Raw genomic sequence first — 24047 nt, forward strand, 5'->3', positions numbered from 1 at the left:
CACCCTTTTGCTGGACTCTAATCCTTCTACAAACATATTAACGTTTCAAACTACCGTAGCTAAATATTCTTAACACACACGCAAGGTATCAAGGTGTATTAGTAACAGGAGCATGACACATAGAGTCTTTTACTGTGGTAGTCCTTGCTGTCTGATGGGATGCCTGCTTCTGCAAAGCTTCCACACAGGAACTCCCACTAACTACTGTGCAACTTCCACATTTCGATTCCTTGCAGGAGTTACTTTTGGACTGCAAATTGCTTGGGGTACAGCTCTGCCTTATTTGTCTGTAAAACATGCCATGCTGTAGAGACAATAAAAGACATACTGCCAGTGAATGAAATGGCAGGTGCTTGTTACTTTTGAAAGAGAGACATTGTGTGGCTTTAGCAGTTGAAGCTCAGTAATCAAAGGGTCAAGATTTACACATTCAAAATACCATTTGATTAAGTTTTTTCCTCTCACAGATTATCAGTTGGTGTCAGTGCTGCACCTGCAATATTTCATAGAATTTATGAAGCATATGCTATTGGAAGGTATAAATATGAAGACATATAAGTATATGTTAATGCTATTTGAGACGGTTATAAGCAAGAACATAAGGCTTAGTTAATTAAAGCTCATTGAATAATATAGTGGTATGCCAGTGCTAATCTATGAAAAGTGACAATTCATAACATGGGTGTATCCAGTTAATGCAAATTTTAATCAGTGAATTAGGATGTGTTTTTTCTAGTCCAGTCATAGACTTCAAAGCTCCCATGGATACCTCCATGAAAAGACTCAGAACATTAAGAATGTTGCTTAGTTTCTATTGCACAAGCTGTGCAAATGATGATAGTACACATAAGCCTAAGAAGTTTCATAGTTATAACCAACTGATAGCAAAATAGAAATGGATCATACCCCTCAGGAATGATATAAAGCCTCCTAAACTGCCCCAGAATTCGATTGCCCCTCATATTCAGAGACTCATAATGAAAATGCACCAAACCAATTATCATTGGAAACACAAGGAAAGTACCTTACAAATAGGCCCTTTCAGGAGCAAAATTGTAACACTACGAAAGGACTATGATTTCATGTGGGTATAAGTGACAATATCACACCTGAAAAGCTTAAAACCTAGGGATCATTAAGAAAGTGATCTTTAGCTTTCAGAGTAGCATGTGATACAAACATAATGGATTCTGACCAGCTTGTCTAGTATCCTGACTCCAAGGGCAGCCTCTTATTATTATTAATTATTATGGTTGATATTCACAGGGTGACTTTGCTCACATCCCAATAGTGTCTGAAAATAGCCTGCTTTTACACCTTTCACTATGGGGCACCCATGTCTAATTAGCATATGAAAAGTGCTATTTTACGTATGCTAAAATGCACCTATTTGTCATTGCTCCTCAGCTCAGAGGATCCAGGAAATTTGCATGGGTGCTTCTGAAAATCACACTGAGCACAAGGGGACAGATTTGTAAAAGGTATGTAGGCGCTTAAAGATGCACACAGGTGCCTAATGGGATTTTCAAAAGCAGCACCTTTAGGGACCTTTAAAAATCTGGTCCCTTCTGTGCAGGCACCATGGATGCAGACAAACACCAGCTTTGAAAATTCCTGTGTGCTCAATTTCCACTTGAGCCCCTAGATAGGCACCCAAATTGCAATTGATTTCTGTCCAAGATTTAGAAATTGCCTTTAATCTGCTTCATATTCCACTTATGCTGCATTTAAGAACTTTTTAAAAGGGTGACAAATTCCCTACACTCCATCTATTTCTGAGTTTTTCTATTAATCTATGTGCTGATGAGATCATTGTACTATCACAGCAGGCTCCAGAGTACCCCACGAAAACACTGCTGTAGTGTAAAGTCAAAGTCATTGATTTTCCTGGGAATTGGATCAGGCACTAAAACAGGACGAATTCAGGAGCAGAGTTAAGGTTCTTTGGGTGCTGGATCTTTGTAAATCTCTGAGTTAACATGATGTCTGGCTCCTGCAGCTTCACATGAGAAGCATTGTGCTGTCCAAGGAACCCTTGATCATTGGTTGACGCTTTCTCTGCTGGGCAGAAAAAGGTTTTCCCAGCACGACTATGATCATTTCAGGAGCTCCCCAGCCCTGGTTCCTCAGTCAGTCCTTGTTGCCTAGCTCTAGCCTGCGGCCAACCCAACTTCAATTCCTCACTTCCAGACTCCAGGTCTCAGGCCCAGCCCCTCTCCCTCGCTCCTTTGTGCTCCTAAGCCGCTGGCTGCAGTGTGGTTAGCTCATGTGATCTGCAGGGGCGGGTTCTGAGCAGTGGCAGTTGGCCTTGGCCTGCTGGGAGGAGCCTGCTGCCTGGAGCTCTTGCCCCATCCCAGCCAGTGCCACTGCCCTCTCCTCTCCGCACCATGCAGGCCTCGGAGAATCAGCAGCTCTTCGACCCCATCTCCTTTGGGGCAGATCTTTTGGCTGGGGGCATCGCAGCCGCCGTCTCCAAGACCACGGTTGCGCCCATCGAGCGGGTGAAGCTGCTGCTGCAGGTGCAGGCCTCATCCAAGCAGATCCGTGCTGACCAGCAGTACAAGGGCATGATAGACTGCTTCGTGCGCATCCCCAAGGAGCAGGGTATGGACCCCCAGCAACCCCTGCCCCCTGCTTCGTGTGCATCCCCAAGGAGCAGGGTATGGACCCCCAGCAACCCCTGCCCCCTGCTTCGTGTGCATCCCCAAGGAGCAGGGTATGGACCCCCAGCACCCCCTGCCCCCTGCTTCGTGTGCATCCCCAAGGAGCAGGGTATGGACCCCCAGCACCCTCTGCCCCCTGCTTCGTGCGCATCCCCAAGGAGCAGGGTATGTAAAGTCCCCCTTCTCCTGTCCTCATAATGCTCTACTTTGTGTGCATCTACATGGAGCACCGCGTACATTCCCCACACACAATCTTGTTCTATCCACAATCTCTTCCAATTCTAGGGTTTCTAGGAGTCATGTATCTTGCATTACACTCCTGCATTTATCACTCATGTCATGCAATTATTTCTACTGGCATTTCGTACATCCAGCATAGTTGAAGACATTTGGCAGGATTTCCCTTGTAGCTCAGCCTCCTGACACTAGATGATGATGTGACACCTGGTGTGCAGGCTGCCTTCTCTCCCTCTGCTCCCTTACTGGCTTGCAGCCAGCAGGAGAGGAGCAGGCAGCAGCCACAATACAAGGTCAGAAGAGAGCACTGACAGTCCTTCCCTGCTGCTCCAGGGTCCGCCTCACCCACTTCACCACCAATCCCCCCACTCCAAGCACTTCTTCACCAAACCCACCCACATCTTGTTGCCCCCCCACACTTCCTTTTCCAGCAGGCCTCAGTTCACCATATCCTACCTTGATTTTTGTTTTTCTTGCTGGAATGAAGTTGAGGATTCCCTCACTGACTGTTCTTTTTCAGTTGATTACTACTATTGCATTTTTCTGAGGAAACACTGTTGTATTTTAACAAAATTATGTACATACGCTCCACAATTTTAATTGAGTTTATTTTATAAATCAAAAAATAATAGAAAAGTCAGAAGTGACACTTTGTTTAATCTACAGACACATCTTCACCTGCTGTAATAGCAAAAGTGTGTGTTCACATATTTATGGGTTGCATATTTTAATAGTCTTCCCTTATCAATAGATGCAACTATTTGGCATGCTAATCTTAATACCCATAAAAATAATGTTTAAAATAAGGGATTTTGGGAGCCTAAAACTTTGAGGATTCCCCTTTGTGAATGGACTTTCAGACCCACCCCAAACCAATCCAGATGAGTGAGGCCAGCCTGAATTAATGCATGTCAAACTTTGTCTACACTGCACTTTTGTTGTTAAAACTTTTGTCATTCAGGGGTGTGAAAAACACACACCCCTGAACGAGAAAATTTTTAACAACGAAAAGCGCCAGAGTGGACAGCGCTTCAGCGGCGGGAGCCACTCTCCCGTTGATGAACTACCGCCCTTCGTCGGGGGTAGGGTTTTTTTGTTGCCTGGAGCAGGGCTGGATTAACTTTTTGTGGGCCCGGTGCCAAACATATTTGTGGGCCCCCATTGGGGAAATAGGGCATGTGATGGGGGGCGGTCTGCAGAGCAAGGGGCCAGTTGGGGGCAATGAGATGCAGCGCAGCGAGAGTGGCTCCACTCAGCCCAGCACAAGGGCACTGTTTACAAACCCACAACTGCTAGACGCACACTGGCCCGCCCAACCCTGCGCTGCCACCGTGCCCCTTCCACACTGCACCCCTACCCAGCACCCCTTCACCCAGATACTTCCCCCACAGCAGGGGTGGCTCTATGTTTTTTGCCACCCCAAGCACAGCAGTCAGGCGGCCTTTGGCGGCATGCCTGTGTGCGGTCCGCGGTCACGCGGATTCGGTAGCATTTCTGCAGGTGATCTGCCAGTCCTGTGGCTTCGGCATACTCGCCGCGGAATTGCCACTGAAACCACAGGACCGGCGGACCTGTACAGCTGTGAAGGCCGCCTGACTGCTGCTCTCACAATGACCGGCACGCCACCCCCCGTGGCTTGCCACGCTGGTGCCTGGAGCCACCCCTGCCCCATAGATCCCTATGCCCAGTGCCCCTTCACCCAGAGACCTCCCCCACAGCTCCCTATGCCCAGCACCCCCTGCCCAGAGACCCCTCCTGCTGACCTCCCACCACAACTGCACAGCACCCTGCACACCATACCCCCTGCTCAGCTCCCAATCCACAGATCCCCTACTGTCCAGCACTCCCTTCACAGTCCCACCATCACAGCTGTACAGCGCCCTATATTCCTGAGGGAATTCTGCATCCAATTCTGTGCATAATATTTTAAAATTCTGCAATTTTTTTTATAATAAATAAATGTGGAAGTTCCACCATGGCAGTGGGGAGCACAGGCCACTGAGGTGGGAGAATACCCTACAGCCTCCCCCGCCCCCCTGGTGCAGTGAGGCTGAACCTGATCCTGACACAGCACAAGGGCCATGCCTGCCATAGAAACACCCTGGGGCCCTGCCCCTTTTGTGCCAGGCACACCAGATGTGGGCAGGGAGGGTCAGCAGGATCCAAGTGCAGAGGGACTTTGTGTGCAGGGATCCAGATGGGGGTAAGAGGGTTCTGTGTGGGGCAGTCTGGGTGCAGGCAGTTCAGTGGAGGATCTGGATGCACAGGGAGGTTCCAGGTGCAGGGGCAATGGGAGTCTACAGGGGGGACCAAGTAAAAGTGGTTGGAGCTCGGGGGGAGGGGTGTAGTTAGTTGGGGCTCAGTGGGGAGGGTGTCTGGGGGGGCTCATCGGGGTGGTACAGATGCAGGGGAGGTGGGGCTTGTCAGGGTGAGGGTTTGATGGGCCTGCTTAACAGGAGAGCCCCAGCTGCTGCCGGGGATCTGCATGCTGGGCCCCCGCTTCCCCCATCCCCTTCTCTTCCCCATCCCATCATAGGTGCTGACTTTTGGTTTTGCCAGTGGGTGCCCCATCCCAGCTCTGCCCTCTCCCCCAAGACTCTGGCCCCACTCTACCCCACCTCTTCCTGCCCCTGTTTTGCCCCCTCCCCCTAGGTCCCCTCTCCTGAGGGCCTCCCACTCACTCCTTTCTGCCCCCTCCTGCCTTAAGGTCAAGGTGTGTGTGTATTTGGGGCGGCTCAGCTCCCACCAACTGGCAATTTTCAGCATATTTATGCACTTTTCATATTCTACTTATTGAATGTGTGTCTATCATGGGTATCTTAATATCATCATTAAAATAATAATGAACTATATAGTTACATTATCATGAATTACAGTGTATTAAAATCATTACACTCAGATACAAGCTGTCTTCACTAACAGCCCAGTTTACAGACATTACGTTCACTCTGCTTCACACCTGCTTGGGGCCCCTTTGGGAGCTGTGAGCCACTGATGGCAGTGGAAAGCTGGCAGCTGCAAGGGACAAGCAGTGGGGAGTCTTTCCCCTCTCCCTGCCCCTTTCCCCCTCTATTGTTTCTTCTCTAAGTCCTTGTTCCCCTTCCTGATGTTTCCCCCTTCTTGCTTCCCACCCATGTCCCTTTTCCCATCTCTCTCTCTCTACTCCCCCCTCCTGGTGGCTTGGTCTAGTGTCTGGCCCACCCATGCACTCAAAGCACAGAGGAAGCTCCCCCTCCTTGGGGTAGGAAGGGTTGCCTAGTGTTTAAGGTACAGGCCTGGGGGCCAGGTGTTCTGGGTTTGGTTCTCTGCTCTGCCACAGACTCCCTGCTTAGCCTTGGGAAAGTCACTTCACCTCTGTGTGCCCTAGATCCCACCAGCCAAATGGGGCTAATACTGACCCTGCCTCCGAGGCTAAATCCATTCATGGCTGTGTCATGATGGGGGAAATCAACAGACCAAGGTTGGTAGATTTGGGCTGAATTTCTCCACAGCCTGAGAATGAGAGCCAGCTCCACATAGGGGGAACGGGGGAGAGAGGGGCTCAGGCCAGCTCCGCACAGAGAGGGGTTGGGGTTTCAGCCCTGCAGCTTCTACCACTAAGGCAGCTGGGGGCTTTAGCGCCGCATCTTCTGCCGGGGTTGGAGCTTCTGCTCCCCACCCCAGTGCAGCTCCTGCCGGGGTCAGGGCTTCTCCTCCCCGCCCCCCAGTGCCAGGGCCAGCTCCAGGCACCAGCTTCTCAAGCAGGTGCTTGGGGCGGCCACTCCGGAGAGGGGCGGCAGGTCCAGGTATTCAGCGGCAATTCGGTGGATGGTCCCTCACTCCACCTGGGAGTGAAGGACCTCCCACTGAATTGCCGTCGCAGATCGCGATCGCAGCTTTTTTTTTTTTTTTTTTTTTTTTTCTTGTCTTGTTTTGTTTTGTTTTGGCTGCTTGGGGAGGCCAAAACCCTGGAGCCGGCCCTGCCCAGTGCAGCTCCTGCTGGGGTCAGGACTTCTCCTCCCCCCCAGTGCAGCTCCTGCCGGGTTCGGGGCTTCTCCTCCCCATAAACCACCACTGTACCCACCAGCCGTTGGCTAGCTGGGCTCACTTGGGTCACCTGATGGCTACTGTGGCCAAAGTGGAACCTGAAACCCTACAGGTGGACACCATGATGGCCACCAGCCCAACAGGTGCGGGGTGGTTCCTGGTGAGCAAGGACGGGGCTGGGGTGGAGCAGGGACGGGGCCTTTGGGGAAGAGGCATAGTGGGGTTGGGGGAAGCTTTCCTGGCCAGCTCAGCTGGCCAGGGGTTCGGGCTGGCTGGGGACCCTTCTGACTCTGGGCCCAGCGCCATGGCGCCATGGGTGCCATGGTAAACTGCCAGGAGACCTCTCTCCTGGCGACAAAGAGGGGCTACACTGCGCACCTTACAATGGCATGGCTGGAGCAGCACAGCCATGCTGTTGTAAGGTGTGCAGTGTAAACATAGCCTCAGTTTCACTGTTTAGCTGTTGATTGAGAAACCCAGGAGCAACAGCTAAAGCACTGAAGGTTTTGCTCTGATTCTTGTTAGTGGCCTTCTCACAACCTCCTCATATTTCCTATCAGATTCTAGCAGGCAGATCTCTGATAAATTTGTCAGGCCCTATATCCATATTGCTTTCAATTTTATGGCTCATTTCTGTGCTGAGCACTCTTGCTCCAGTCCAACAAAGTACTTAAGAACACGGTTAACTTTTAAATATGTATGTAATCCCCTTGACTTCATATTGAGACCAACTGATCATCAACTCTCATGTTGTTTGGGGTTTTTTTTTCTTGTTTTTTTCTTTAAGCCCTGTCTCCTGGAGTCATGTAATTATGTGAGACTCTCACCTTTCATTTGAAAAGAAAGTCTCTAGCCCTGCTCATTGGAGAGAGAGAAGCACAAAAGCATGAAATCTAAAGACTTGAAAAGACAAATAAAAAGAACCCCAAAGTTACTATTTTTTAAATTCTCGTGATTTTTAAGCCAATCTCATGGAGTTTTGGGGCCTGACTCATGATTTTTGAATGCTTGAAGCTGGCAATATATGGCTTGTCCCATTCCACCCTAAAGTGTTCTGTGGAACTGCAACAGTCAGGAGTAATCCAGGTTATCAGCAAGACAATAATGACATTTAGTTCACAGTTGGAAGGTTAGAAACTTAAAGTTAAGGTTTAAATGCTGCAGAAATGGAGGGTTATGTCCCTCCCTTACCAGAGACAGCTTCCCATTCATCGGCCTTAAGTAAATCAGTTGATTTTGTGCCCCCCAGTTAGGTAGCTGAAGTGCAGATGTATATTCTTGCAATGGGATGGGCTCCACTAACAGCATTCCCAGAAAAGATTTTGGTGTTACAGGAGATTTGGTTAGAAAGCTCACCCAAAGTGATCCTGCTACCACAAAAACCCACCAGTAGGTTATTTACATGCCTTCTTATCTAGAAGGTTATTGCTGCTGTTATCATTATTTTATTTATATTACAGTAGCTCCCAAAAGCCCCAGTCAATATTGTGGCTTCATTCTGCTGGACACTATCTTGATATTGGGGGGATCATTTTGGCAGCATTGCCCTGAGAAAACTAACAGCACTGGTTAGAGACACTCATTGTACAAATGGACTCCATGCAAACTTCTCCACATATCGAATAGAATTCCACACATACAGGTGGAATTTGCACCTTGGCAGTGCTGTAAGTTGACACACTCGCCTGTCCCCTTAACAATTTAATTATATTGTCCAAAGGGGTAATTTTTTTAAGGTATACATTTCATCATTCTCTGGATAGAGATCCTAAGCTCCTTCTGTAGTGATTAAAATACACATGCAGCCACACTTAAATGAGATAAAGAACATGATTGGTATATATATCCCAGTGAAGAGTTATGAGATTTTTTCACATACATTAAAAACATGTATCACAAATTTTATTTAAGAGGTAAGGAAGTTAGGAACCTTCACCATTTCTGAGAGTTATTGTCATTTCTCTTATAGTCTCAAGAGTTGAGATTTCTCATTGTTGGGAAACAGACATCTGTTGGTTAGTGTTAGAAAAAAAATCAGATTTCCAGTGCCATAGGAATTTTTTTGGCCACTTTTACAACTCATCATAAACTAGAAACAACAGTAATGTAATATATAAACTGTTCAGGGTAATATAATACAAACACTGTAAATGTAATTTAATAATCTGTTTTCTCCTACAGGTTTTTTGAGCTTCTGGCGTGGCAATCTGGCAAATGTTATCCGATATTTTCCAACACAGGCTCTAAACTTTGCTTTTAAGGACAAATACAAACAGCTTTTCATGTCTGGAGTGGATAAAGACAAACAGGTGAATGTGCTCTAGCAGACTTGATCACTTTAATAAGTAAACCTGTTTTGATATGGGCTAGAGCGGGTTGAAAATTTTCCAATGGAAAATCCTGATTTGATTAAATCAAAATGTTTGACAAGAAATTAGTTATCTAATTTGTTTCATGTGAAAATAGCTCAAACATCCCCTTTATCTATATGTGTCTTACCTTATCTTTTTAGGATTTCTGTGGTGGGTTTCTGTAATTTCAGAAAAATATGGTGTTCGCTGCTTCTCTTCCTGGAAGTTTTTTCTTCAGTGCCAGCAACAATTCCTGCTTCAGGCTTTCCTGTTGGTACTGACCCGAAAGAACCCTGACATTCACTATTCTCTGATTCATCTCTTTGTATTGCATGCTAATTCTTAATCTGGTCCCTTTTGTTCAAAATAAATATATATTTAAGCAATTTCAGTTTTCAAGTTCACCTCTTTACAATGGAAAAAATGGGCTATGCTTGGTGTAAATAATATTGAATTCACAGTTCTTTAAATCTCTTTTCCTTCTCATAAAAATATACCCAGCTGGGTGGGATGCATTTGCATGTTTTGGGGACTCAAATTTTACAAATGTTCTATAAATGAAACAATGCTCAGGATTCAATTCTCTAAAAATTAGGACATTTTTAAACAATCGGTTTGTTCTTTTTTTGAAGCTCAGTCCATTGGGATGCCCTTGTAAATGTTTTGTGTTGTGGGAAAACCTAAAGAGGAATGAGGTTACAAGCTATAGTTCCCTTGCTAGCTAAAACCTGTTAAAATATGTATATATCAATTAAAAGCAATAAAAGAGGTTGTGGGAATTAAAGTGCTAGATCGTTAGCTGTAGCGCCATAGAAATCAATGGAATTAAGCCAATTTTCACCAGCTGGGAATCTGACGCAAAATGTTTTAATCTGTTCCCCTCCTGTTAGCTTTTCCTTGCACCTCTTAAACACTCTGAGCCAAATCCATCATTGATGTAAGTCCATTGGCTTTGGCCCATGAGATATAGGGACTTTTTTTTCCTGTTGTGGTACCAACTGAGCACCACTGGAGTTGGTGCACAGTTGTAACGTCATCAAAAAGTCCCAACAGGCCAGCAGTAATGTGGGTTTGGAGAGTCATTGACCAGAACCGTATTCTAATGTATTATAAAGTGTTTTTTGCTTGCTCTTGAGAATGACAAAAGCTCTTTATGATTTAAAAATAGAGCAGGGGAAGACCTGACAAATGTTTTGTAGTGAATCTTAGGACAGAAAGGGAATTTTGTCAAATTGATATGGATGAAATACTACTACACATACTCTCTGAGCCTTGCATGAACATTTATTATATGTTAATTTATAACATCTGATTCTCTAGATAATTTTTAAGGCTGTCAAGCAATTAAAAAAATTAATCGCGATTAATCATGCTGTTAAACAACAATAAAATACGATTTATTTTAAATATTTTTGGATGTTTACTACATTTTCAAATATATTAATTTCAATTACAACACAAAATACTAAATGTTCAGTGCTAACTTTATATTTTTAATTACAAATATTTACCCTGTAAAAAACAAAAAAAAAATTTTCAATTCACCTCATACAAGTACTGTAGTGCAATATCTTTCATGAAAGCTGAACTTACAAATGTACAATTATGTACAAAAAAAACTGCAATCAAAAATAAAAGTGTAAAACTATAGCATCTACAAGTCCACTCAGTCCTACTTCTTGGTCAGCCAATCACTCAGACAAACAAGGTTGATTACAATTTGCAGAAGATAATGCTGCCTGCTTCTTGTTTACAATGTCAGCCTGAAAGTGAGAGCAGGCGTTCACATGGCACTGTTGTAGCTGGGGTTGCAAGATTTTTACATGCCAGATGTGCTAAAGATTCATATGTCCCTTCATGCTTCAACCACCATTCCAGAGGACATGCTTCCATGCTGATGATGGGTTCTGTTTGATAATGATCCAAAGCAGTGCGGACTGACGCATGTTCATTTTCATCATCTGAGTCAGATGCCACCAGGTTAATTTTCTTTTTTGGTGGTTTGTGTTCCTTAGTTTCCAAATCAGAGGCCTTGGCTACACTTGCAGCTGTACAGCGCTGTGAGGTAAACCTGTCTTCGTACAGCTGAGTAGGGAAAAGCGCTGCAGTCTGTCCACACTGACAGCTGCCAGAGCAGTGGTGTGGCCACACTTGCAACATTTGCAGCTGTGTTGGGAGCGGTGCCTTATGGGCAGCTATCCCAGCATTCATGTGGCTGCAATATGCTTTTCAAAATGGGGGGGGTGGATTATGACACGGAGTGTGGGGGGAGAGAGAATGCTTTTTGGAACATGTCAGCTCTCTATTTTGCAAGTTCTGAACTCCCAGCCCCCTGCTCAGTCATTTACTCACTCAAAGCAAGCTGCAAACTGTTTGCTTTTCTCTGTGGTATGATCTTTGAAACCGGCACTTCCGCATTCCTGCAGCTGGTCACAACAATGGAGAGGATTGGCCACTTGACAAGGTGATTAGTACAGCGCTGCAAGCGTTTACACTCACACCCGTGAGTCGTAGCCACTCCGCTGCAGCTGTTATTCATCTCAGAGATGTGGAGTACCTGCAGCGGTGTACCCAGGGAGATACAGCGCTGGGGGAGGCTTTACAGCATTGTAACTTACAAGTGTAGCCAAAGCCAGAATGTTGCTCCTTTAAGACTTCTAAAAGCATGCTCCACACCTCGTCCCTCTCAGATTTTGAATGGCACTTCAGATTCTTAAACCTTGGGTCAAGTGCTGTAGCTATTTTTAGAAATCGCACATTGGTACCTTCTTTGCATTTTGTCAAATCTGCTGTGAAAGTGTTCTTAAATCAAACAACATGTTTTGGGTCATCATCCGAGACTGCTATAGCATGAAATATATGCAGAATGCGGGTAAAACAGAGCAGGAGACATACTATTCTCCCCCCAAGGAGTACAGTCACAAATTTAATTGGTGCATTATTATTTTAACGAGCCTCATCAGCATGGAAGCATGTCCTCTGGAATGGTGGCCGAAGCATGGAAGGGGCATATGAATGTTTAGCATATCTGGCATGTAAATACCTTGCAACACCGGCTGCAAAAAAAATGCCGTGCGAACCCGTTTTCACTTTCAGGTGACATTGTAAATGAGAAGCATGCAGCAGTATCTCCAGTAATGTAAACAAACTTGTTTGTCTCAGGGATTGGCAGAATAAGAAGTAGGACTGAGTGGATTTCTAGGCGCTAAAATTTTACACTGTTTTGTTTTTGAGTGCAGTTATGTAACCAAAAAAGATCTGCATTTGTAAGTTACACTTTCACGATAAAGAGATTGCACTTCAGTACTTGTAAAGGTGAATTGAAAAAACAGTTTCTTTTGTTTATCATTTTTACAGTGCATAAATTTGTAATCAAAAATAATAATATAAAGTGAGCATTGTGCACTTTGTATTCTGTGTTGTAATTGAAATCAATATTGAAAATGTAGAAAAACATCCAAAAATATTTAATAAATTTCAATTGGTATTCTATTGTTGTAAGCGCAATTAATCACGATTAATTTTTTGAGTTAATCACGTGAGTTAACTGCAATTAATTGACAACCCTAATAATTTTCATTAATTCTTCAGATAGCCGTAGGGGAAATCAGTATGATGGGGTTGTAATTCTATATTTTCATAACTGTATGCAGTATTTTTTGTATTTCAGTTCTGGAAATGGTTTTTTGCAAACCTAGTTTCTGGTGGAGCGGCTGGAGCAACATCTTTGTGTGTAGTATATCCACTAGACTTTGCACGAACTCGATTAGCTGCTGACATTGGGAAAGGTAGTGAATTCTTTTAAATTACCCTTCTAATTTTTCCCTAGATGTGTTTCAGATTATTTATATATATCCGTATATTACAACCAAATCAATACTCAGATATGTGCATTAGAGTTCTTTGCATTACTTAGAAAAATGTCCCAAACAGTTAAAAAGTCATAACAAATATATTTAAGGGTTGTATGATCTTTATTAAAAATGAGAGAAAGAAAGTGTGTGGAGAGGGAAATCTTTGGAGACAACTACAGAGCATAATTCTTACATTTCTTTATATATAGCTTAATTTTTCACATTTACATTAAGCTACTCCACTAGATTTTGCCAGATATAAATGCCAACAATTGCAGGATCTTATTTTGTAATCATATGACTCTAAAGGCATAGACTTCACAGGGCACCAGCCACCTCTGTTCCACACAAAGAATATCAATAGGAATTTTGTACAAATATTACAGGTAGTATATGTCCCTAGATATGTATCTTAGAAATCTCTCAAAAGACTAAATTAAAGATGTTTAAGTTCTGCTCTGAGGTGTACCCACATACCCCTTTAGATTTTATTCTCCAGAAGAAAAGCAGACAACTGACACTGGGGTGCCATATCACTATGTCCCAAATTGCTACTTTTCTTCAGTAATGTGACTACTGTCAATAGGATGCCAAGAAAATTCCCTTAGAATCAGAGGGTCAAATTCACAATTTGTGTAAATCAGCATCATCCCAATGATTTCAGTGATGTTCTGACCATGGGCTTGTCTACCAGACCCCACAGTTATGACTACAGGAGTGTGAGTAACAGTGCGCACCAAAAGTGCTGCACAGCTGTAACTCCTCCGTGTGGACAATATGGGCGAGAACTAAAAGGTTCCTCATTCTCATTAAAGAATCCTCCTCAAAGGGTATGTCTACAATACGGGATTAATCCGAATTTTATATAATTCGAATTTGGGAAACAGATTGTATAAAGTCGAATGTATGCGGCCACACTAAGCACATTAATTCGGCGGTGTGCGTCCATGTTCTGGGGCTAGCGTCGATTTCTGGAGCGTTGCACTGTGGGTAGCTATCCCATAGCTATCCCATAGTTCCCGCAGTCTCCCCCGCCCATTGGAATTCTGGGTTGAGATCCCAGTGCCTGATGGGACAAAAAACATTGTCGCAGGTGGTTCTGGGTACAGCCTCACCCCTCCCTCCCTCTCTGCATGAAAGCAACGGACGGCAGACAATCATTTCGCGCCTTTTTTCCTGGGTGAACACTGCAGACTCCATACCACGGCAAGCATGGAGCCCGCTCAGCTCAAGACAGCAGTCATGAACATTGTAAACACCTTGCGCGTTCTTGTGGAGTTTATGCTGAGCCAGGACCAGAAAAACGAGGCGAGGAGGCAGCGGCGGCGGCAGCGCAGCGACAAGAGTGATGAGGACATGGACATGGACACGGACACGGACACAGAATTCTGTCAAACTGCGGGCCACGGTGCTTTGGAGATCATGTTGTTAATGGAGCAGGTTCTATCCATGGAACGCCGATTCTGGGCAAGGGAAACAAGCACAGACTGGTGGGACCGCATAGTGTTGCAGGTGTGGGACGATTCCCAGTGACTGCGGAACTTTCACATGCGTAAGGGCACTTTCATGGAACTTTGTGACTTGCTGTCCCCTGCCCTGAAATGCCAGAATACCAAGATGAGAGCAGCCCTCACAGTTGAGAAGCGAGTGGCGATAGCCCTGTGGAAGCCTGCAACGCCAGACAGCTACCGGTCAGTCGGGAATCAATATGGAGTGTGCAAATCTACTGTGTGGGCTGCTGTGATGCAAGTAGCCAAAGCAATCACTCAGGTGCTGCTACAAAAGGTAGTGACTCTGGGAAATGTGCAGGTCATAGTGGATGGCTTTGCTGCAATGGGATTCCCTAATTGTGGTGGGGCGATAGATGGAACCCATATCCCTATCTTGGAACCGGAGCACCAGGGTACCCAGTACATAAACCACAAGGGGTACTTTTCAATGGTGCTTCAAGCACTTGTGGATCACAAGGGACGTTTCACCAACTTCAACATGGGCTGGCTGGGAAGGGTTCATGACGCTCGCGTCTTCAGGAACACTACTCTGTTTAAAGGGCTGCAGCAAGGGACTTACTTTCCGGACCAGAAAATAACCGTTGGGGATGTTGAAATGCCAATAGTTATTCTTGGGGACCCAGCCTACCCCTTAATGCCATGGCTCATGAAGCCATACACAGGCAGCCTGGACAGGAGTCAGGAGCTGTTCAACTACAGGCTGAGCAAGTGCAGAATGGTGGTAGAATGTGCATTTGGCCGTTTAAAAGGTCGCTGGCGATCGTTACTGACTCGCTCAGACCTCAGCCAAACCAATCTCCCCATTGTTATTTCTGCTTGCTGTGTGCTCCACAATCTCTGTGAAAGTAAGGGGGAGACCTTTATGGCGGGGTGGGAGGCTGAGGCAAATCGCCTGGCTGCTGATTACATGCAGCCAGACACCAGGGCGATTAGAAGAGCACACCAGGAAGCGCTGTGCATCAGAGAAGCTTTGAAAACCAGTTTCATGACTGGCCAGGCTACAGTGTGAAATATCTGTTTGTTTCTCCTTCATGAAAACCCGCCCCCTTTATTGATTCATTCTCTGTAAGGAACCCACCCTCCCCCTTCCCCCAGCTTGCTTTCAAACCAAATAAAGTCACTATCATTTAAAAATCATTTATTCTTTATTAATAGATTATAAAAAGAGGGAGGGAACCCAGGTGGGGTTTGGGAGGAGGATCGGCGGGAAGGAAAAGGCCACTAAAAAAAGGTTAAAAAAATGACAGCCTTTGGCTTGGGCTGTCCACTGGGGTGGAATGGGAAGGTGTACGGAGCCTCCCCCCCACCCCGCGTTCTTACACGTCTGGGTGAGGAGGCTATGGAACATGGGGAGGGGGAGAGGGGTTATACAGGGGCTGTAGCGGCACTCTGTTATCCTGCTGCCGTTCCTAAAGCTCCACCAGATGCCGGAGCATGTCTGTTTGCTCACGCAGCAGCCCCAGCGTTGCATCCTGCCTCCTCTGATCTTCCTGCCGCCACCTCTCATTTCGAGCGTCTCTCCTCTCCTCACGTTGGTCCCTCCTGTCCTCACGTTGGTCCCTCCTGTCCTCACGTTCACTGGCTTCTTTCCTATACTTTGAAACCGTGTCCTTCCACTCATTCAGATGAGCTCTGTCACTGCGGGTGGATTCCATGATTTCTGCGAACATCTTGTCTCGCGTCTTCTTTTTCCGACGCCTTATCTGTGATAGCCTACGGGATGGAGGAGGAAGGCTTGAAGAATTTGCAGCTGCTGGAGGGAGGGAAAAAAGGAGAGAATTTTTTAAAAAGATACATTTTGCAGAACAATGCTTATACTCTTTCACGGTGACCAACACTATTCATATTACATAGCACATGTGATTTCTGTGCAAGGTCACATTTTGCCTCTTAATATTCAGTGCCTGTGGCTTTGCTGCTAGAGATCACAGACGCAGGTCCGGGCAACAGAATTCGGCTTGCATGCGGCCATGATAAGCCATTGTCTTTCGGCTTCTGCACCCTCCTTTCCCACATACCAAGCAAAGCCCGTTGAGTGCTGCGGTTTTCCTGTTAACATTCAGCAGCAAAAAACAAACTAACCACTCCCCCGCATCCAATTCTCTGGATGATCGCTTTATCCCTCCCCCCACCGCGTGGCTGGTATCAGGGAAGATCCCTGCTAGCCAAACGCAAAAAGCTCTGGGCCAATTCCTCCCCCCCGCCCCCCGCCTCCCCGCGCTTGGCTAACTGCAGAGAAGGATTTCTTTTCAGCCACAGGCAAACAGCCCAGTAGGAACTGCCACCTCTGTCCCCTTAATTAAATTCCCGTATTTCAACCAGGTTACCATGAGCGATATCACTCTCCTGAGGATTACACAGCAAGATAAAGAACGGATGTTGCTTGAATGCCAGCAAACACCGGGACCATATGCTGCCAGGCTTTGTCATACAATGATACCAGATTACTTGCTGCAAGCATGGCGCGGTCAAGTGTCCTACCATGGAGGACAGAATAAGGCTGCACTGCCCAGAAACCTTGTGGCAAGGCTTTTGGAGTACCTCCAGGAGAGCTTCATGGAGATGTCCCTGGAGGATTTCCGCTCCATCCTCAGACATGTTAACAGACTTTTCCAGTAGCTGTACTGGCTGCGAATGCATCCCAAGTCCTCAGGGCAAAGTAATCATTAAAAACCCTTGCTTTTAAAACAAGTTTTATATTTTAAAAGGTAAACTCACCTGAGGTCCCTTCCATGGGGTCGTGGTCTTGGATACTGGGTTGGGAGGGTACTTCAGTCAGGGTGATAAAAAGATCCTGGCTGTTGGGGAGAACGGAGTGCTGGGTGCTCTCTGCAAGCTCGTCCTCCTCCTCCTCCTCCTCTTCCCCGTCCGCAGAATCCTCAGGTGTAGCTGATGAGATTATCCCCGCCTCGGAATCCACGGTCAGAGGTGGGGTAGTGGTGGCAGCCCCCCCTAGAACTGCATGCAGCTCGTTGTAGAAGCGGCATGTCTGCAGTTCTGACCCGGAGCGACCGTTTGCCTCCTTTGTTTTTTGATAGGCTTGTCTGAGCTCCTTGATTTTCACGCGGCACTGATCTGAGTCCCTATTGTGGCCTCTCGCCATCATGCCCTTGGAGATTTTTTCAAAAGTTTTTGCATTTCGTCTTTTTGAACGAAGTTCTGCTAGCACTGAATCCTCTCCCCATATAGTGATCAGATCCAGTACCTCCCGTACGGTCCATGCTGGTGCTCTTTTTCGATTATCGGCCTGCATGGTTACCTGTGCTGATGAGCTATCTATGGTCACCTGTGCTCTCCACGCTGGGCAAACAGGAAATGAAATTCAAATGTTCGCAGGGCTTTTCCTGTCTACCTGGCCAGTGTATCCGAGTTCAGATTGCTGTCCAGAGTAGTCACAATGGTGCACTGTGGGATAGCTCCCGGAGGCCGATACCATCGAATTGCGGCAACACTAACCCTAATTCGAAATGATAAAATCGATTTTGGCGCTACTCCGCTCGTCGGGGTGGAGTACAGAAATCGATTTAAAGAGCCCTTTATTTCGAATTAAATGGCTTCGTTGTGTGGACGGGTGCAGGGTTAATTCGATTTAACGCTGCTAAATCCGAATTAAAGTCATAGTGTAGACCAGGCTAAACAGTATTACCTTAATGTGAACAAGGAATCTTTTAATTCACACCTGCCGCATCCACAGGGGAGAGTTCACTGCTAATCACATCCCCATAGAGTCCAAACTGCAAGGCAGCGTAGACAGCCTGTGTGAAACGTTACAGTTTGGTGGAGAGCAAAATGGCTGCAGCTCCCATTTATGTTGGAAAAAGAACCAGATTTCTAACAATAAAAATCAGTAATGTCCAAACTGCTATTTAATTGTCTGAGGATTCAGTATGCTGAAGGCTGGAAAATGATTGGCAAACACAATAGAGTTATGTTAAAGGCAGGCCTAGGCATATTATATTGTAAAATAGCTTCATGTTTCTATACTTGTTGAAAATGCCCCTCATGTCTTAGTGGGGTGAGTGGGAGGAATGTTTGATTGGATCGTCACAGAATAGGCAATTACTGGGGTCCAGGGAAAGAGGGAAAAGGCTCAGTCACTCTTGGGGGCCCTCCCTGCTCAGAACATATATGGAAATTGTGTCTAGCCTGGGGGACATAAGAGGAGAAGACATTTCTCTGCTGTCCATTGACCAAGCTCTGGGGAGGACAGAGGAACCTGGGTTTTTGTGCCCTCCCTGATCCCCGTGCTGTGTGCTGGGTTCTCCTGAGCATGCAGCAGTCATCTTGCCCCAATTGCTTCTGTGCCCTCCCGGCCCATAGTTGAGGTATGTTATCAGGAAGTTGTTGGTCTGACCAGATTGACAGTTTGGGGGGATCAGGAAGGACATTTCTCCTTAAGGAGAGAAGGTGGGCCTGTCTGGTGGGTTTTTCATCTTCCCCACAGAATTCTGGGAACCTGGTTTTAGGAGAAAGGAAGAAATTAAAAAATGGAGTTTGTCATTTTGTCACCACCTACAGCCAATATCCCAGTGCAGGCTAAAGGCTGAAAGGGATCAGCTCCCAGGATAAGTATGAGTATCAGTAGATAATTAATGGGCCCTTTTAGCCTGAAGGGAGAATGGGAAGCCTTAAGTTTTTGCAGAGAGAGGTACCCTGCAAGTACACCCTCTTTCCCCTTTGCAGGGAAAGGGCAAGAGAATTCAGACTGGGCTGAATCCTAGGGTTAGCCTGAAAAGGTCCAACCTTGAATATTGAGTATTTGGCATGAAGACCATTTAACACTGCACGGTACACAAGTCAATGTCTGATTTTTTTGGAGAGGTGGGTTAGCCCTCTTCCCATTACATTTAAAATTTAATAAAATTGTTGCCTGCTGCTTTAAATCTATCCTTGGGTCTGTTTCATTCTATTGTGTGCCCACATCAAATGTTGAATTTGTGGGCAAAACAGTTAGAATCAGCTAACTTTAATTAATGATTGGGAAGTTTGGATAACTTTGAAGATATTATTGTGCCATTTTCTAGATAGTGATGCATATCGGCAGAGGAAGAGTACTTTTTCCTTCTCCTGTCAGCACTCTGTTCTTCTACTGTGTGTAAGAGAAATGTAATGGATTCTCCTGTATAACAATGTCTTTTGGCCCAAAATGATGCAAAATTTTATTCTTTTAAAGCGTGCTGACAAAGACACAAATATGCATGTTGTTTAATAGAAAACTTCTTTTATATTAGGTCTTGCTGAGCGACAGTTCAAGGGCCTGGGTGACTGTATTATTAAAATTGCAAGGTCAGACGGACTTGTTGGCCTGTACCAGGGGTTTGGTGTTTCAGTACAGGGAATCATTGTGTACCGAGCTTCCTATTTTGGATGTTATGACACCATTAAGGTAACTCTTGTGGATAAAACACATGCTTATCAGATATTTTAAGTATTCATCAGGAATTAATAAAAATGTTAATTTTTTTCTTTGTCTTTAATTTTAAATACTCAAAAGTATATTTATTTTTTTAATTTCAAAGGAGGTATAAAATTTCAAATAATCTTTCTCCGGTAATTACAAAAGAAAGCTAGGAAAATGACACTTTGCACCTACTGATTTCGACATTAACTTTAGATGATCAGAAATGACATGGTCATCTGTTGGTTTTCTCTTTATAGGGGCTATTGCCAAATCCAAAACAAACACCATTCATTTTGTCCTTTCTCATTGCCCAAGCTGTGACTACATTCTCTGGGATACTGTCTTATCCCTTTGACACTGTCAGAAGACGCATGATGATGCAGGTAAGCAATATATTTTGCTATTCTTTTTTTAAAATCATGTAGGATTAAAAGAATCTGGTATGTCACTATTACATGACTTTATCGCACTCTTCATCTGAGGTAAAAAATCTCTTATCAGCTGCAGTCAATGCGACAGCTCACAGAGAACTGAAGAAAAAGTTTGACTACTCCCTCTTACTGACTTAACTTACCTGAGATGTAGTGATTGATTCCTTCAAAGTACTTGTGATTACCCAGGCAAAATATATTATCATTCGAGATAGTTTGGTGCAAACCATGGTCAAAGTTTTTCTAGTAAACTTGGTTCTCTTTCCTCCTTGGAGCCCAGGTGTTTTAAGACATTGAAGTAAATTCTTAAGGATGCTTCAGAGAACAAATCCTCACTATCAGGAATTATCCTCAACCAAAAAGTAAAAACCTTAAATATGCTCCTGACAAAACAGGAACTCCTTCCCTAGATCCCTGGGGAAGCTTGACCACCTGGTATTAGAACAAAGGATGGCAGTTCCAAAACGGTTTCCATAAGTTTCATTTAAAGAGTACTTGCTCTTCTCATAGCATCAAAGAAAACTTTTGATGCATCAAAAATCAATGGGAGTTAGGCACCTAACCTGCTTGGGCACTTCAGAACACCCCACTAATAACTTCTCTGCATCTCTGAAAATCTAGCTCTCAGTCACAAGAAATTCCTGAGGTGTGCAGTAGATAGCATCCACTATCAATGCTAATCTCTCCCTTTTGGGCTGTCACATGCTTGCCATGTCTTCAGATCCTGCTTTACATGCCTGGTTGGCATATGAGCCTATTATTTATGCTGTCTTCGCTAATATGTACTTGTGCTTATTGAGGTTGTTCTCACCAAGAATGACAATTATTGGTTGTAATTCAGTAACTCCTACCATTACAGCAAAAGATAGGGGCCAAGTGGTTTTTAGTAGCTGTAGAAATATTCAAGATAATGTAGGTAGTTTCAAAGATGATGAGTATGATGGTAGGAATGGTAACTCCACCCACAAGGTGCCATAGAGGACCAGCAGAAGAATCATCCAGTGATTTTACTGACATAGAAGAAACAGAAAGAGATCAAGTAATGTAATTAGGAAGATCTATGCACTTGCTGGTGCATAAAACTATAGGTCTAAAAGATATTCTGCTTATGGTGTCCTTCGGTGGTGGTGGTGGTGGTTTTTTTTTTTTTTTTAAAGTTAATGTGGTTCTGCAGATACAGCTACAAATACAATTGCTATTATGGATGATTTCTATGATAGTGAAATTAACAACATGCATGCAGAATTTGATGCCAAACATTTGATACAACACTTTCTGTTTCTCCAGCCAATAATAAATTTGGCTCTGAAGGCAACTTCCTGGAGTAACTAGGGGATAGCACTATTACTGCTTCCAATGCGAGTTAGTGCTTTTATTAAAAACGAGAAGAATTCTCACCTCAACAGCAATATCCTCCACCAACATCCTTTGAATGTATTGCAGTAGATTCAGATCCTGTACAAATAGTTCAACAGTGTTTGCTACTCTATTATACCTCCTGCTACACCTATTATATTGCATATTGAAATATACAAGTCTACAACAGCAGTCAGTCCACAACTTATATTAACATTCCCATCAGATGTAGAAGCACAACATCTGCATGATATGCTTTCTTGATCAGTAAACTTCTATGAAAAGAAGAACAGGAGTACTTGTGGCACCTTAGAGACTAACAAATTTATTAGAGCATAAGCTTTCGTGGACTACAGCCCACTTCTTCGGATGCATCCGAAGAAGTGGGCTGTAGTCCACGAAAGCTTATGCTCTAATAAATTTGTTAGTCTCTAAGGTGTCACAAGTACTCCTGTTCTTCTTTTTGCGGATACAGACTAACACGGCTGTTACTCTTAAACTTCTATGATTTTCCATTATGCTGACAATTAGAGAAGATACAGGGAGAGTTATGCATGTCACTACTTATAGGTGTACAAGCAGTCGGACAAATTTATGTGATCTCTCACTGCTCAGGGGCTTTTTCCTTCAGCTGTAAGCACTTATAACTAGCCCCAATGAAGGTGGCACTGGGGCCTCTGCAAACCTTTAACAAGTCTTCCTTTATGCGTCACTTTCATATGTTACGGCACCTATATGAAGAGAAGCAATCTGTACTGCATGACTCATGTTTAGATTACGCTTTTCTAGTACTGTCCCTCTACAGGGTCTATCCCTTAGGCCAGTAAATCCCTGTGGCTTTTCAGGGGATACTGAATCAGCTGTTTTCTGGCTCCACCACCCATGCCCTTACCCCATGAAGCTCATGAGAGCCTGATCATATTGAGTTTGTGTAGAGGGATTTTTGTAGGGTTGGAGGATGGGCATATATTGACTCAATCCTCCACCCTTTGACAGACTGAGTCACAGGAGCAGGGATTCCACTCCTCCTCATCTGCCCTGTGGTTCTGGGTTTTTGTGTAAGTCAGAACCTTAACACTCTTTTAAAGGAATTTTGTTTAAATATATATACACTGAATGAACTCTATTAATTAATAGAGAATTGAAATCTTCTTGCTATACAATAATTCAGTGGCACTAAAGAAGGAAAAAAAGATGTGATGCAGCAGTTTTGATAGCATCAGAGTGGTTCAAGGCACCCTTAGGACAGGAGTGAGCTCATTTAACTCCTAAGCTATCCACTTGCCTACTAAACCTGAAATGAAGCATCACAAGAATGATTGCAGCCTTTCTAAATGTAGCTGTGGAGAACTAGCTAAATGAGCATTACATCAAAGAAGTATTTAGTAATTCAAGTTCTCACATTTGAGAGGATGCAAACTGAGGAAAAGATGTTCCCAAACTATCATACTTAAACGTTCATTACTAGCAAGGGAAGAAAAAAACACATTTGCAGTGTACTAAGCATATACATTTTCCTCACTGTATTGCATGAATGTTTTGTTTTTATTATTTGCATGCAGAGTGGAGAGGCTGAACGTCAATATAAAGGAACTATTGACTGCTTTTTCAAGATATACAAACAGGAGGGACTTAAAGCTTTCTTTCGGGGAGCCTTCTCCAATGTCCTTCGTGGAACTGGAGGTGCGTTAGTGCTGGTGCTTTATGACAAAATTAAGGAACTTTTCAATTTGGATATTTCAAAGAGTTCATCATCTGACTAAAATAATGGATAAGAATCTATTTTGTCTGTATAACATATAATGATACAAGTCTCCTCATTTGGATGACATGTTAGTAGTTCACTATTGTGCTGTTAATGCTGTAATAAAAACTAAAGAGTTATTTGTTTTTCCCCAAATCATTGTGCATAGTGTGCTCTTTTGTTTAAAATACCGAACTTTCAATTTTTATGAGAAATAAAACATGCATGATACACAAAAAAGATAATCACCTATGAAATATAGATATTTCAGGATGCCCCTCTGTCATCAAAGAATAATTACTGAGATTAAATGCTACATTTAATGAGCTTTGTTGCCTCCCTGGTTCTGCTTGTAGGCCTCCAATGAAGGAAAGAATGCCAAGGGAGGAGTAGGTTTGCAACAGTGCAAATAGCCCTACATCTGATACTCTCCCGTGTGTCAGAGCTCGCTGGCACAGCTAACAAAGGGGCAG

General features: G+C 44.4%; 1 protein-coding gene across 1 annotated transcript; it reads left to right on the forward strand.

The window, feature by feature from the left end:
* Positions 1-2387: 2387 nt before the first annotated feature.
* Positions 2388-23593, forward strand: SLC25A31 (solute carrier family 25 member 31). The gene is made up of 6 exons (XM_054030483.1): positions 2388-2604; positions 9108-9235; positions 12948-13065; positions 19874-20028; positions 20301-20426; positions 23393-23593. Exons 1-6 carry the CDS (start codon positions 2388-2390, stop codon positions 23591-23593), a joined length of 945 nt encoding a protein of 314 aa, XP_053886458.1.
* Positions 23594-24047: the final 454 nt, after the last annotated feature.

This window comes from Malaclemys terrapin, chromosome 5 (assembly GCF_027887155.1).
Source record: "Malaclemys terrapin pileata isolate rMalTer1 chromosome 5, rMalTer1.hap1, whole genome shotgun sequence".
Classification (NCBI taxonomy): Eukaryota; Metazoa; Chordata; order Testudines; family Emydidae; genus Malaclemys; species Malaclemys terrapin.

Excerpts from the sequence above, each read along its gene's own strand:
- SLC25A31 (XM_054030483.1), top strand. The coding sequence starts at position 2,388 with ATGCAGGCCTCGGAGAATCAGCAGCTCTTCGACCCCATCTCCTTTGGG. Across the intron at positions 2,605-9,107 it reads GCGCATCCCCAAGGAGCAGG|GTTTTTTGAGCTTCTGGCGT; the intron begins GTATGGACCCCC and ends TTTCTCCTACAG. Across the intron at positions 20,427-23,392 it reads GAAGACGCATGATGATGCAG|AGTGGAGAGGCTGAACGTCA; the intron begins GTAAGCAATATA and ends ATTTGCATGCAG.